Raw genomic sequence first — 16613 nt, forward strand, 5'->3', positions numbered from 1 at the left:
ATATTCCCAATCTGCTCTCAGAAATACCCCAATTTAAAGTCTCATGAGTGGAGAAGGAAATGGCAACCCACTCCAGGGTTCTTGCCTGGAGAATCCCAGGGACAGCAGAGCCTGGGGGGCTGCCGTTTATGGTGTCGCACAGAGTTGGACACGATTGAAGTGACTTAGCAGCAGCAAGTAAGTCAAACAGAGAAAGACAAATATGATTTATATGTGGAATCTAAAAAATGATACAAATAAACTTATTTACAAAACAAACAAAACAAAAAAAATAAAGTCTCATTAGCACTGAACACTCATTTCCCGGTACCCTTGTCAGCAGGCTACTAGTGTGTATTACCGCTTTGCATGTAACTTTCTACTTGCCAATTTGCTACACAGGAGTCTCCTGAAAAGTCGTCTATTCCCCAACGCTGCCTCTAGAAACAGGAAGAGGTCTTTTTCTTTATTCATTTTATTACTTTAGTTCCATCACTGTGACTCGGCCCTGGGGCTACAGTCACCGTAGAGGAGGAGACCGCGTGGCGACCTACCGGATCAAGCTCACCTCGACTAGCTGTGGGAGCCAGGATGCAAGACCTCCTTTCCCGGTAGGTCCACCTGGGAGTCCCTAGGCGGCAGAGGGCGCTGTGGAGCCAGGGACAGACCCCGCCCCCAGGGCCGCGCGCCGCGCCCCGTGACGTATTTCCGCGTCATCTGCCGCCGAGGCGTTCTCTCATTGGCTGTGAGGGGCAATAGGGGCGGGCCCAGGTGGGCGTGTGGAAAACGCAGCCTCCTGAAATTGGGGGGGCGAGGCTTCCCCTGTCCCCAGCCCTCCCCCCAGCCCTCCCCCGCCCTCCAGTCCCTCTCTGGGACTGCTGCGCTGAGCCGCTTGGAACGCGGCAGTGGCGGCGGCGCACTTTCCCGGGCTGTGGCTGGAGCAGCGTTGTGGTGCGCGCGCCGGGGAACCGGTTGACTGAGGGAGAGCGGGAGGGAATCCCGGGCTGCTGAGCTGCGCCGGCGGGGAAACCCTTCGGTTCCCTGTGCATTGAGCAAGTGGGCCGGGGGTTCCCCCAGACGGCCACTGGCTCTTTGGCCCTGACGGGACCGCGCAGGGCGCGCCCCCCGAAGGCAGCGTCCGGGCTTGCGGCCCTGACTTGGCCCCGCGAGGCCGGCGCGGGGCAGCTCAGAGGGAGGAAGCTAGAGGGGCCGCCCTCGGAGTTGGGAGCGCCTTTCCTGGGTCCAAAATGCCCAAGAAGAAGCCGACGCCCATCCAGCTGAACCCGGCCCCGGACGGCTCCGCGGTTAACGGGACCAGCTCGGCGGAGTAAGTCTTGGGGTCGGGGGCGGGGTGGGGAGGCCCGGGCCGGGGTGCAGAAGCCGAGTCGGGTATGTGCCTCGCGCGGGGCTCTGCTCGGGTCATCACGTACGTCTCGGGCCGCCGGGCGCGAGGAACTCCCGGCCGCCGAGGTATCGGTGACTAAGCACTGATTATGCTCCTGACTCAGACCAGTCGGTGCACCCAACGAGTAGCGATGCCCCATCCCCACCCCTTTACCGACCCTTTCAGTCATCCCTGACCTCTGGTCATTTTCCCTCTCCCTAAAAAATAAAAACTGGTTCATCGCCCGCCTCTCCCCAGCTCTTTCTCCTAGATTCTCTGGGATTCTGGTGTGTAACGGGGAGAAGGGAGCCGATGTTTTGGAAAAATTAAGATCGCGTCTGCGTCTTGAGATCAACTCAGGGTGTAGAATGTGGAGTTGGGACCGGCGAGCAGTCCTCACCTTCGTGCTTGACACCTGTGGGCTGGGAGTGGCTAGTCGCGGCCGCTGCCTGGCCCGCGAGGACGTGTGTACACCAACACCCCCGAGGCTTTTTACTTGTCGACTTTGGGGGCTCCCATTCCTTGGCCTTCTTCCTGGAGACTCTTGTTTTGAAGGGAGCTACTTTTCTTTTCTTCATCTGACTTTTCATTCATTCACCAGATCTCACCGGTGTCTCTCCTGGGGTGCTTTAATTAACCATGAGCCCAATTTTGGACCTGAGATGTAACGCCATGTTCTTGGAAATCACACACGAGGTGCTCCATCTCTGCAACTTCCAGTCTTCATCACTAATCAGCAGTTTACTTCTTTAAACAGTGATGAGTCTGTTTCATGGATGTTTCTGAGTTCCCACAACTCTTTTGCATCCTAGGTAAGGGACAGGACTGTGTGAAGGAGAAAGATCTGGAGAGCTGGAGAAGTAAACAGAAAAGATTAAGAGTTCTTAATAATAAAAAAAAAAGAGTTCTTAATCTCTTACCTGCACCCCTGGAAACTTTAGGAAACCAGCTGATGAAAAGAACAGATTAGGCCTCGACCTACTGCCCTTGGGTGATTTCTGTAACCTTTGTTTGTCTCTTCTCAGTTTTAGTAGCCTGGGGACCTGTTGGCTTGGTGGCTCTGTCCACCCCTATAATGATCACAAGGCCAGTGGTGGACAGACCTGTGATGTGAGCTCAACCACATTCCTCAGACAAACTTGTTTCAATACTGAAGTGTCCATTTTGCATGATACTAACTTGTCCAGGTTGGTGGATAACTATACAAACATTGATGCAAGTTTGGTGTACAAGAATTTTATCCCCTTGAAATAGACTGAAATCACCCCCACCCCCACCCCCACCACCAGAGCAGGGTGGGACAGGACAAGTTTTGACCACAGTGGACTCTGACTGACTGTTGTGTCCTGACCATCGTGCTCCCATTGGTTTTGGAAGAAGGTAGTGAGTGAAAGTGGGGCTTCCCAAGTGGCACTAATGGTAAAGAACCCACCTGCCAATGCAGGAGAACAAAGAGATGCAGGTTCGATCCCTTGGGTCGGGAATATCCTCTGGAGGAGGGCAAGGCAGCTCACTCCAGTATTCTTGCCTGGGAATCCCATGGACAGAGGAGCCTGGAGGGCTATAGTCCATGGGGTCTCAGAGTCAGACACGACTGAAGCGACTAAGCAGCAGCAGTGAGTGGAAGTACCTGTAGTCATTCTGTTGTTAATTGTGACCCCGCTGTTCTTACAAAGTGACTGTGAGAATTTACAAAGGACTTACAAAGTTCTTACAACTGTGACTGTGTTCTTACAAAGGGGAGAGGGAAGAAAAAAAGAAAAAAAACTATCCTGGAGTTGGTGGCAGATATATTTGGTGGGACTGGAAGATTCTAAGCAGTGGGTAAAAGGTTGGACTCTGGAGTCAGGCTAAGTTTGTGGTTTTGTGATCTGGGTCAGGTCTCTCCAGGGCTTAGGTTTAGTTTTTTCGTCTGTGAAAATGGGTCTAATGGTAGACCTATTTAGAGTTGTGAAGACTAAATGAGCTAATAGTAGTAAATCTTCTGCCAGTGTTAGCTGCTGGTACCTTTGTTACTGGGTAGAGAATGCCAAGGGAAACTTGAAGGTAATTTCCAGTCGTGGTGGTAGATAAGGTGCCTTAGCTTCTGGATAACCGACTCTCCCTTACTCAGTCTTCTGTGCCATCTGCATCTACTTCCATGACTCATTGCTCTGTTACAATAGGAGGCATCTTTGTGTAGGCTGCCTGAGACAAACAGGGACTGTTCCCCTACATTTCCTGCCTCTCATGGGGGGAAAGCTGTACACATCTATTAATACATCTTTCCCCCTTTTCAAGCAAAGCTGATGTACTCATGTTTCTCTCAGTAGATCAGGGCATGATTTGGCACATTATCATGAAGTGTAAACTAAAGAGAAAAGCCCATTGACATTAAAGAACTCTTGGCACTAAGTTGGCAAGGTTGTTTCTCTGTGAGTCCTGGCACTTGGGACTGCTCTCTAATGTTGCACTTACCCCATTCGGGCAAAGTTGTGTTACATGGGACCTGAATTCTGTGAAGCTTCTGGGGTCCTTGAAGAAAAAGACTGCAAAAATATTTCTTTTGCAAGTTTGCAAAAATATATGAGCATATTGCAAGGGTGCTAAATGTTAGAGTGAAATAAGTTGGAAACAAAATCATGTCATTTCCCTTTTAAAATATTTTCACTGGGAATTCCCTAGTGGTCCAGTGATTAGGACTTCCTGTTTCCCTTGCTGAGGAACTGGGTTCAGTCCCTCCTCAGGGAACTAAGATCCCATAAACCTCACAACTCAGCACCGCCCCCTGCCCCCAAAAAAAGTTTTCATAGTTTCTTTGCAGTTAGAATAAAATAAAATCCAAATTCTTTATATCGGGCTGTGAGTCTGCTGTATCCTCCCTTCCCCGCCCCATCTCTTTAACCACATTTCCTGCTGCTCCTTTCTTCCGTTACATTGGTCTTCTTTCACTTCCTCCATGGGATGGTCCATACTCCCTCCAGGCCTTTGCACATGCTGTTCCGTTTGCCTGACATGAATCCTCCCTTCCTCTTCCCTAGCTGCGAAGGAAGCAGTCGTCACCTGAGTAAATGTCACTTCCTCAGAGATGTTCACAGACCACCTAATCTAAAGTGGGTCCCTCCTTCTCATGTCACCTGACTTTTTTAATGACACTCATTCACTGTCCATAATCTTTTAGTGGGGTATTTAAATATTTCTGTCTTCTGTACACCTTATAAACTATAAGATTGGACTGCTCGTTTTTGATTTGCTGTTCAATAAATAGTGCCTGGAATAGTACCTGGCAAGTAATAAGTGCACAAATGTTTGTGGAGTGAATTAGTGAAATTTCTAATATTTGCATAGTCTGTTTATCAAGTCTTTTAATAGCTTTTCATTTTTTGTTGTTGTTGTTATTTCCCCCTTTACTTTCATTCCCTCCTCCCCACTTTCTTCTCTCCCCAAGACACCATCTCACCCACTCTAGATATTTAACATTTGGTCTTATAATTCTACCTATTCATTGGGTATATGTGTGCCTTTGGGAGGTAGATAGTGTTCTTTTGTGTGCTTCAGTTCAGTTCAGTTCAATTCAGTCGCTCAGTTGTGTCTGACTCTTTGCGACCCCATGAATCGCAGCACGCCAGGCCTCCCTGTCCATCACCAACTCCCGGAGGTTACTCAAACTCATGCCCATCGAGTCAGTGATGCCATCCAGCCTTCTCAACCTCTGTCGTCCCCTTCTCGTCCTGCCCCCAATCCCTCCCAGCATCGGGGTCTTTTCCAATGAGTCAACTGTTCGAATCAGGTGGCCAAAGTACTGGAGTTTCAGCTTCAGCATCAGTCCTTCCAATGAACACCCAGGACTGATCTCCTTCAGGATGGACTGGTTGGATCTCCTTGCAGTCCAAGGGACTCTCAAGAGTCTTCTCCAACACCACAGTTCAAAAGCATCAATTTTTTCGGTGCTCAGCTTTCTTCACAGTCCAACTCTCACATCCATACATGACCACTGGAAAAACCATAGCCTTGACCAGACAGACCTTTGTTGGCAAAGTAATGTCTCTGCTTTTTAATATGCTGTCTAGTTTGGTCATAACTTTCCTTCCAAGGAGTAAGCGTCTTTTAATTTCATGGCTGCAGTCACCATCCGCAGTAATTTTGGATCCCCCAAAAATGAAGTCTGACACTGTTTCCACTGTCACCCCATCTATTTCCCATGAGGTGATGGGACCAGATGCCATGATCTTAGTTTTCTGAATGTTAAGCTTTAAGCCAACTTTTTCACTCTCCTCTTTCACTTTCATCGAGAGGCTTTTTAGTTCCTCTTCACTCTCTGCCATAAGGGTGGTGTCATCTGTATATCTGAGGTTATTAATATTTCTCCCGGCAATCTTGATTACAGCTTGTGCTTCTTCCAGCCCAGCGTTTCTCATGATGTACTCCGCATATAAGTTAAATAAGCAGGGTGACAATATACAGCCTTGACGTACTCCTTTTCCTATTTGGAACCAGTCTGTTCTTCCATGTCCAGTTCTAACTGTTGCTTCCTGACCTGCATACCGGTTTCTCAAGAGGCAGGTCAGGTGGTCTGGTACCCCCATCTCTTTCAGAATTTTCCACAGTGTGTGCTTAGGGTGCTGTATACTATTGTGCCATTATTCAGCCTTGAAAGAGAAGGAAATCCTGCCATTTGCAGCACCATGGATGGACCTGGAGGACAGTATGCTAAATGAAATGAGCTAGACAAAGAAAGAAAAATACTGCATGATCTCAGATTTTATGTGGAATCTAAAAAAATGGAATACATGAAAGCATAGAGTAGATAGGTGGTTACCTGGGGTGGGAAGGTGGGGGAAATGGGAGGATATTTGTCAAAGGATACAAAGTTGTACTTAATAGGGTGAATAAGTCTAGAGATCTAATGCTTAGCATGATGACTATAGTTAATAATACTGTGTTGAATACTGGACATTTGCTGGGGGAGTAGATTTCAGGTGCTCTTGTCAAACACACACACCCCAGATGGTAAATGTGTGAGGAGATGTGTATGTTAATTAGCGTGACTGAAATAATCATTTCACTATGTGTATATAGTGAATCACCGTGTTGTGCACTTTAAATATTTTCATTTTTTATTAAAAATCCTATTGTAAAAAAAATAATAAAATAAAAATCCTGTTGTGCTATAAATCTGCATCAGTTGGGATAGACTAGAAAATCTCAGTAGTTTAACATGCTTTCAGGTCAATGGGAGGCTCTTCTGATTGGATTCCAGTCAGTGACTCAGGCTGACAGAGGCACCATGTCTGAAATATGCTTAATGAGAGGGGAATCTTGAGAACCACATGCTGGCTTTTAAAGTTTCTGCTCAGAAGTGTCACTTTTGCTCCCATTTTTGTAAAGCAAATCACATAGCTATGGTGATCTTCAAAGGGGACAGGGGCCTTTTTGGAGAAGAATCAGCAATATTTGAACAGAAGCAATGACCACCCTTAACTTTTATTTCAGGTTTTTTCTTTTTCAAACAAGTACCGTATTTCTGAGCTCTGTTCATAGTGTTATATGTGTATCTAGTTAATTATTTCTCTTGGTTGCAGAGCAATCAATCATGTGCATGTGCCACATTCTACTTATTATTCCCCTAGAATAAGAGTTTTGTTGTTTCTAACCCCTTGCTGCTTCAAACAGTGAAGCCATCACTGTCCTTAAATTTGTACCTCCTTTTGGATTCTTGTAAGAGTTCCCTATGGAATATACTCAGAAATGGGATTGCTGAGTCTGAGGGTACTTTGCCTCTCCTTCCATGATAAGGCACTCACTTAATCTTTCTTTGTACTTTTTTTTTTTTTTTCTGTTTCCTTTTTATTTTTGAAATTGTGAGAGTATGAAAACACACTTACAAGAGGCTTGGAAAATACAGAACAAGTTACATATAGTTCCACTATATATTACAATTATTTTTTTAAGTAGATAAATTAAGATTTTTAGTTGGAGTTTCAATATCAAACTCTCAAAAATTAATAGAATGAATATGCAGAAAAGTAGAAGGATATAGTGGATCTGAAAGGCCCCATGAACCAATTCAGCATAATTAAGATTCACAGAGATCACGTAACAGTAGGATACAAAATCTATTTAAGTTCCCCTAGACTATAAACTAGGAGACATTGAAACATATCCAGGGACATAAAACAAGGTGCAAAAATTTCGTGGTCTAGGGGAATTGAAATCATACAGAGTCTGTTCTTTCTTTGTGTTTTAAAGAGTGCTTTTAACTCCCACAAGGAGAAGCTTGAGCCCTGAGTAGAGTTCGAAGTTGCAATGCAGGGTGCTCCCCAAGACCTCACTTTTTCTTTTACCTTAGGCAAGTTGTTTGTACTTTCTGACTTTTGGTTTCCTTATCTGTAGAGCGAGGATGAGAATGGTTCATAAAATCTTTGTCTTAGTGGCCTACAAGGCCCTGTCTGATCAGGTTCTTAGTTTTCCCCATTGTCCCCTTCACTCTTGCTCTCCAGCCATGCTGTTCTCTTTGCTGTTCCACAGTTGGTTGGGTGCATTCCAATCTCAGAACTTTTGCTATTCTCTCTGTCTGGAATTCTCTTCTGCCAAATACCCACATGACTTGCTCCCTCACTTCCTTTGGAACTCTGCTCAAATGTTTCTTCACGCAGGCCATCTTGGATCACTCTATTTGTAGCATTCCCTGTCATGCTTGACTCCCTTATTTGCCATATTTTTCTTCGCAGCACTTACCACTAATTAGTGTTGCATTGTCTATAAATATTTATCTCCACCTCCCCCTGCCCTAAAATGTATGCTTCATGAAGGTGGGGGGTTGGTTTGTTCCTTGTTCAGTGAGTAGATCGGTGTCTGGCCCATAGCAGATACTCAGTAGATATCTGTTGACTGAATGATTGAACCGTTCTTACCTTGAAGGAGTATCATGAAGATTAAACAAGATAACATACGGAAGTTCTTTGAAGGCCACAAGGTGCTAAATAAACAAGGTGCGTTGCTTGGCCTTGGTGGCATCCGCAGCGTTTTCATTTGCATCAGCACTTTTGCAGGTTTGTAGGAACACACATCTGTTAGTGTGAAGGCCCTTAAGGAAGAGGGCAGAGAGGTTGAAACAGGTTGTTGTGCTTTTGGGGGATCTCTTATGGCCTTAGGCGCTTCCCTGATGGCTCAGTTGGTAAACAATCCACCTGCAATGCAGGAGATCTGGTTGGATTCCTGGGTCAGGAAGATCCACTGGAGAAGGGATAGGCTACCCACTCTAGTATTCTAGGGCTTCCCTTGTGGCTCAGCTGGTAAAGAATTCACCTGCTACGTGGGAGACCTGGATTTGATCCATGGGTTGGGAAGATCTCATGGAGAAGGGAATGGCTACCCACTCCAGTATTCTGGCTTGGAGAATTCCGTGGACTCTATAGTCCGTGGGGTCGCACAGAGTTGGACATGACTGAGCGACTTTCACTTAAAACTTTACCTGGGATGTGCATTATGACAACTAGAAGCTTTTGAAGTGGTTTTAACTGACTTTGTAGTTCTGAACTTAGGTGCTTCTACAGGTTTGTTGCTGCAGTAACTAATACTGGTGCAGTCTTTTGAGAACAGCTTCAGGTAAAAAGTAGGGCCAGCTGAATCCTGTCCTTGGGAAGAATGTGTCTGCTGTTGTTGGAGCAGATACAGAAAGAGCAGAAGGTTCATAAAGATGACTTAGCCTGGGCAAGGAGATGTGTAAGGTGCTTGTTTGAACATAAACATGTACAGCATTCAACTTTCACTTATTTATGCATCTTTGAAAACAGGGAGAGCTTTGAAAACTTCCATAGAGCTTCCCATCTCTAGCTTGATTTTTCTCTGGCTAATCCCTTTATTGTCCTCCCATTGCCCCTGCTTTTTACCTCTGTCTGGTCTTGCTCACATGGTTTCCTTTGTCTGGAATGCCCTCCTCCAATTTCCTGTGTGATTTTATTTTTGTCTTGTATTTGCCACCACACTTTAGGTGAGGGGAGGACCTATAACTGTGAGGAAAGGAACCACGACTATATTGTGTACTGATATTTCCCCCACATCTAGTGCAGGGCCTGGAATGAATGAATGCTCACATCTTTCAAGAGTTCATCTCCCATGTAGCCTTTTCTGAGTAACTCCATGCTATTCTAGGACTCAAGTTTGAGACTTAGTTTTGCTACTTCTATATTGTTGATCTTTGGCATGTCATTTATTTACTAAAAAAAAAAATTTTTTTTGCATGTTATGTAACTTCACCGAGTCTCAGTTTCCCTCATTAGTAAAGTAAGGATGATGATATAACAAACCTGTGAGGGAAGGAGGCCAGGTGAGCGTCATCCAAAATAACGTTATAAAAGTTCTTCATGATTGTTGGAAGCTGTCTACATGGGAAGTGTTATTAGAGGTGCCAGCTTTGGTTTCTTCCTTCTCAGTTGACTGTTACCTTTTTTTCTTAATACCAAATTGCAAATATTGATAAATCATGTTAATTTGTACATTTTATATGCTGCCTGTTCTTCGAAGTCTAACCCAAACCTGCGTCTAATCAAGCCTTGAGATCTGACTTCCTGTTTACAGCAAATACAGGGACAGAGAAACAAGTGAAATGACACCAGGAGGAAACAAACAAATTCAGGATGTGGAGTATTCTCTAAGACAACTGACCCAGTCCCTTTAAGAAGTCAGTGTCATGCGGGAAAAGTAAGGGAAGGTGCTGTTTGAGAATAAGAGACTGAGGAGACATGCCAGTCAAATGTAATGCATGAACCTTGGTTGGGTACTGAATCAAAAAATGTAATAGCTGTAAAAATGATTTCTTGGAACAACTGGGGGAGTTTAAATAGAGAATTATGGTTAACTTTTTAGATGTAATAGTGGTATGATTATGTAGGAGACTGTTGTTCATAGTTGATGAGTGAAACTTTGAAATCGTTCAGGAAAAAAAATTGCACTCATAGTAGATAAAGCAAATGGGGCAAAATTGTTCACAGTTGTTTAGTTGGTTAGTGTATGAGTTTGACTCTTCTTTCCATATTTCTTATGTTTGAAAAAATTAATAATAAAATTTTTAAAAGTACCCAGAGATTAAAATTCATCCTAAATCTTACATCCTTTTTAACATTAACTCACGTTTTCTCTCTCCCGCTTTGTACTCTGGTCTGTGTGTCTGTGTGTGTGCTTCGTCGCTCAGTCATGTCCTACTCTTGTAGGCCTCATGGATTGTAGCCCGCCAGGCTTCTCTGTCCGTGGGATTTTTTCCAGGCAAGAATAGTGAAGTGGGTTGCTATTTCCTCCTCCAGGGGGTCTTCCTGGCCCAGGGATCAAACCCGAGTCTTCTGCATCTGCTGCATTGCAGACGAATTCTTTATCATTGTACCATCTGGCCTATATTGTATAATAAACATCACATTAAATTCTGTATCATTTTGAAGTCATATGCTTTCTTACTCACTAAATGTTCCTTGTGTCTTTTTTTTCTCCATTAATTTGATTATTTGGGACCATGCCTTTTTGGACCCCTGGGTCTACATCACTCCATTCTCTTGGTATAGTAAATCATTATCAGTAAATTGGACAAAACCAAAATAACATTTAAACAAACTAACCAACAACAACAAAAAAACTCTTCCTTGCAAGCTTCCATTGGTATGAATTGGTAATTGTTTTTACCACATCCATAGGAAGCACAGGTCAAGCAATGGAAAATCTTTCCAATACATTGAGAAAACCCGGAGAACCCACAGACTGGGAAGAAGATGAGGTGAGCTTGAGAAGAAAGCTTAGAGTCTCAATTTTGTTTCTCTTAGTCCCTTCTAGAAGCTGCCAGTTTTGAAAAAATCATCCTAGTCTCTTTCTGCCACTTGATTATGTTTTTACTTCATGTCCTATGTCCTGTCTCTTTTGTCTGAAAGCCCACGAGAGCTGTTTGAAGGCTCACATACCTGTTTGCTAAATTAACACCTTCCAGAATGAATTGCATTTTTGTTTTTAAAAGAGCAGGTGTTCTCTGAATCCTGGTGCAGGGCCTACTGCTAAAAATGCTGATCCTGCCTCTGATTTCGTGGTGCAGCTCCCAGGGGTATCCTGCTTTGATGTTAGCAAGGGAGTCAGATAAGATGATGTTGCTTGGGGGTTGAAGAAAAATCAAATAGAGTGATTTCTTCCCCCCGAACCCAACTCTTTTTTGAATATTTGCTTGCTCAAGTTTAACTTTAAAAGAAAATTGAATATATCAGTACCTTTTTAAGGAAAGAACCTGCAGACATTAAATTTTCCTTTTAACTTTTGGTTAATCCATTATATACATACATAGATAACTGTGATCAGTTGATGGGCTCCCTTCCTGCCCCATTTTTACTCATAGACATAATTCTCATGCTTGTCATTTAGTTTTGGCTAAAGAGTAGAATTTGATAGGACCTGGCTTCACAAATGACACTTTGTTGATTATTTAGATGGCTTCCAAAATTTTATTATTTACTGATACTCTTATGAGTGTTTTGAACTAATTTGTTCTTTTAAATTAATTCATACAGCAAATCAGAGGCAATGAACCATGTTGCCCATTTTGTTATGTATTACTGAATATGTTCCATAAAAAGACAGAACCAATTTACAATGTATATTTCAACTGGCCCTTCAAGCTTTAGGAAGTTGGTTTTTTTTTTCTTTTTTTGAAGTTTGGTGATTTTTTTTGATAGTTTAATAGGGCTTCTTCTCAGTCTGCTTTGCTTTGTTTGCCAGGCTGTATTTTTGAAATGGGATTGTTTTCAGTCTAATCTTTAATGAATGCATTTTGAATGTAATTTGCTCTGCTGGATGGTGTAGATAGGTGAGTAAGATTGTTTTTGCCTCCAAGAATCTTAAAATCTCATGTATGAAAAAAAAAATCTCATGTATGGAGAGGTTGCAAGTTCACAAGGAGGAGGAAACAGATGGCTGTGGGGTAAGAAAAGCGCCCCAGGAGAAAGAGGTACAAAGAAAGTACTGTCGGTGCTTGTTGAGAGGAGGAAGAGCTCACATCCAGTGGGGAAGATCAGGAGGGCCTTCACAGAGGAGATGACACTTGAGCTGGGTCTTGAAGGATGGCTAGGATTTCCATGGGAATGGGGGAGGGAGGGGGCCTGGCAGGAAGAGAGCTCAGGATGAGCAGCTTCACATAAGTGGGAAAGCCTGGGATGTGTAGAGGAGCAGGCAGCTAGTTCAGAGTGCTGGATGCATAGCTGCAGGTCACAGGAGATGAAGCCGGAGAGGTAGGTGCGAAGGTTTTGTGGTACCAACTGAACACTTTGAAAAGTTTCATGCGAACTTTTTTCTTCTCAGACCATTTTTTAATAGATACGTCTAAATAGCTTTGATGTGCTTTGTATTTTATTTATTTTTTGTTAGTTTGTGTCCTTTATTAGCCAGTAGACTATTGTCTTTTGGTTTGTTGAAGCAATAGGTCAGTGTGCTTTGTATTTTTTCAGTTTTATAAATTATGTGGCTACTACATCATCCCATTGTGATGTTTCCCTTTTATATTATATTACTTAGGAAAAAATACATATATCTTTCATTTTCCAAAGCATGTCTTTTGTATGGTACAACCTACTTTTCTTTAGTATTCATACGTGAAGCATTATTTCATAACTAGCAGGAGTATGTGGCTTCATTTTCTTCTAGCCTTTTCTCTCCCTTATATGGTCCCATCTGGAATTAATGTGTTTGGGGTGAGGTATGGGTCTATGCTAATTTTTCTACACAATGAGGTCTAATATCTTCATGGAGTTTATTAAATAGGATTTTTATCTCTTGTATTTTCAAGTTTATTTTATGTGGTCTTTATGGTATTTTTTAAATCTATTTCTAAAATTTCTCTTTAACTCTTACATACTTTTGAGTCTTTTTTTTTTTTCTTTCTTAAATTGGGTAGGGTTAAAGAAAACTTTAAAAATTGTCATGGTGTATATTTCCATTTATTAATGTCTCCCCTTTTTTTCTATTATGGTGTTATAGTTTCTTTTGAATAATTCTCTTGTGTCCTGAGTTAATATTTCAAATACCTAACATTTTGATGCTGTTGTGATAGAACATTTTTTAATTTGTGTATTCCATCTTGACTGTGATTTGTTTGAATTGTTTATATCCTGAAACTTTGTTAAATTCTTTTATTATATCTAGTAACTTTTGATTGAATATCAGTATTTCTAGATTTATTAGCGTCATCTGCAAAACGTAACTTAATTTTTCCCTCTCAACACCATTTCTATTTTATAGCCATCTCAATTTGCGTTGCTCTCAATAGCAGTCCTTGTGTCCCAGGGGAACATTTGAAACTAATGAGGCTTCCCAGGAACCTTCGGGGCTAGGGGCTTTTCTGCTCTTTCCAAAGAGTTGTGAAAATAGGAAGCAGCTGTCCAGCTTTATAGAAGCAGCGCTTGTTAGGGCTGGCAGGGTCCTTACAGATCTTCTAGCCCTGTGCCTCCTCTTGCAGTATAAGGAAATCAGACCCGAGAGAGGGGAAGGAACTTGCTGGGAGTTCACACAGCTGGAGTTAAAGAAGGTACCTGAAATTTTATCCCAACTCAGACATATTTTCATTTGGTACGCTTACTTGGTCTGAAAAATTTCTAAGTTTACCCAAAACTGAATTTTGGTAATTTTACCCAGTCTTCTTAAAAATTTTTATAAACCTCTTCAGGTAACAATCTGAAACTCTGGAAAAGGGTATCTCTCTATATCACCACTCACCTAAGGTGTTTGAGGAAAAAGGGAATGAGGAAATGGAGGGAGGAAAGGATATTTTATTTTTGTCCAGGATCCTTAGTAGGAGGGCCTATTTTTAAGCTTCATAATGTCAGTTTTTAAAGCAGTGGTTTTCAGAATAACCACAGACAGAAGTCCCTGTGAAATGAATGCCTTTCTAGAATTGACCTATTTTGAGTTCAAACTGTTACCCAAGAAAGGTCCAGAATTTCAGATGCTCTTAAACACATTTACTTTTCAGACAAAGTAGAACAACTGAGTTGAGGGAATGATCTGCATAGGTTCCAGATTCTGGTTAAATCTTGAAATTTGGGGAGTTGTAAGGAGAAGACATGACTAATCAATCACATTGTTGTACTTACATGTTGACTGGATCCAGATTCGTTGTTTCTTTTTTGAGTTAGAACTTAAATTTCCAGGTTATTTTTTTTTTTTTTTAATTAGATTAGACCCTCACCACATTTGAGAGTTCCGAGTTGAAATTATTTGCCCTATTTGATTTCATATCTTCTTTCAGTAAATAATCCTTCAAGGATGTCCTTGTTGGGGAGGCCTCAGAAGTTAGCAGGATTTCTAAGCTAACTATAAACCTTTTGTCGAATGGCTTACTCAAATCCAGATCGAAATCCTACCAAAATGCTAGTCTGTATTTCAGCTTCTCTGTCTCTTTCCTTCTCTCTGAGTCTGTGGAGTGCTAGAAAAGCAAGAAGAGGGTAGTTTAACATTCCAGTAATTATTAACAGTAGAAAATACATCCTGCTTATCGTAGGCATCCATTTGTGTCCACTGGTAAAACTTGGACATTGGAGCCACAGAAAAGTTCTATTCACCAAAAGAAGGACCAGCAGAACATTGGACCAGGCTCATAATACATTATATTAGTTTAGATAGAGAGTGCAACACTTATATTATTTTACTGGAACACTTCTAAAACAGTCTTTTTTTTTTGCCTTATTTTATTTTGGTTACTAAATTAGTGCAGGGTTAGCCATAAGTGCAGCTTGTAAAAAGGCAGTCGTGAAGCATTTACAAATAAAAAAGAAGTTATAAAATATTTATTAGGGGAAGTCAAGGGGAGAGTTAGTGAGGAAAGTACCAAAAAACCACCAACAGGTGTTTTGGTTGCACTGAACAAAGCTTCAACTTGATAGGCAATTGGGGGAAGGGTTTTGTGAATTCCTGAAATGTGAGGTGGCATGCGAGGTGGAGGGGACACAGGGGAAGCGGAAATCAGCGGTTCCGGAGACACAGAAGACTTGGGTTATTGGAGGCTCACCCCTTGCTGAGGATCTGTAACAATTCCTGAGCAAGTGGCTTTCTTGAAGATCAGGAGCTGCATCTGTAGGACCCAGGTATGGAGTAATCAAGTATGAGTCCTAGATCAAGAGATGCAAAAGATAGGATAAAGGCAAAAGACATAAAACTTTATCCCTGAAGGACATCATAACTGAAAAAATAACTACCACTGATTGAGGAACTTCCTGATCTGTTTCATCCATTATCTTAAACTTGCACTGAAATTCTGCAAGAAAGGTCATAATATTCTGTTATACAGATAAGGAAAATGAAGTTCAGGAATTTGCATATTTGCCTAACTAGTAAATGGTGGAGCTAGGTTTGGAACCCAGGCCTGCCTTGCTCTAACACTCAAGTTCTTCCCACATAGCCCTCCAAAGATTGCATAAAGTACTAGAGGTCATCTTCGAGCTACTCTTGCCAGGACTGTAGCCACTAGCCGTAAGTAACTATTTAAATTTTAATGAATTAAAATTAAAGAATTGGTTCCTAATTTACACTAGCCACATGGAGGACTCAGTGGCCACATGTGGCTAGTGGTTACTATACTGGACAGCACAGATTACATTTTCATCATTGCAGAAAATCTGTTAGTAGCTAGAGGTTATCCAATTTAGCTCTTATTTGTTTTTGCCCCTTTTTTCTGGAAAGGAGAAAATGAAGGACGAAGGAACTAACTTATTCAGTGTCTCCAGGTCTTTGGGCTGGTTGCCTGGTAGCTTTTCCTATGTTCCACCCTCTTCCTTAAAAAAAAATTAGCAGAATAGAGATGTGCAAAAGCAGTGACTCCTACTCTCTCAGCTTTGCCTGGCCTTCAAACTAGATTCTTCCTCCCAAAGTACAGTCCTGAGTTTTCATGAGTTCAAAGAACATTTCGTGATTAATTTCCCTCAGGGAAATGAAAGATGTTTGTTGGAAAGGAATTCCATGCTAAATGTATGAAATAGCACTTTGATTCCTTCTGGTTCTTTCTCTGCTTTCCTACTAAGCACTTCGTAATTGAACTTGCAGCTGCCAACCATTTGTCTTCCAAATAAGGCCAACTTCAAAACAGTTCAAATGACAGAGGTATATACTTTGAATGCCAGCAGCTGCTTGTTATTTGCTGTTTATTCCAATGGCATTTGTGTTAGGGTCAAATAGATTTAGATTATGCCCAGAATTACAACAATAGATTTCTAACTTGTGTGTTTAGAAGATTAAGATGTATTAACATTCATTTAAG

General features: G+C 42.2%; 1 protein-coding gene across 2 annotated transcripts in view; it reads left to right on the plus strand.

The window, feature by feature from the left end:
• Positions 1 to 823: 823 nt before the first annotated feature.
• The window catches only part of MAP2K1 (mitogen-activated protein kinase kinase 1), a 75497-nt gene continuing 59707 nt past the window's right edge, over positions 824 to 16613 (plus strand). The window contains exon 1 of one of the 2 annotated variants that reach the window (XM_043470867.1): positions 824 to 1306. In XM_043470867.1, coding sequence (XP_043326802.1) covers positions 1227 to 1306 — 80 coding nt within the window. In that variant the 5' untranslated portion in view covers positions 824 to 1226. Of the gene's footprint in view, positions 1307 to 12492; positions 12598 to 16613 lie in introns of those variants that run through there. The other variant, XM_043470868.1, reaches the window with a different exon arrangement.

This window comes from Cervus canadensis, chromosome 6 (genome assembly GCF_019320065.1).
Source record: "Cervus canadensis isolate Bull #8, Minnesota chromosome 6, ASM1932006v1, whole genome shotgun sequence".
NCBI classification, from domain to species: Eukaryota; Metazoa; Chordata; class Mammalia; order Artiodactyla; family Cervidae; genus Cervus; species Cervus canadensis.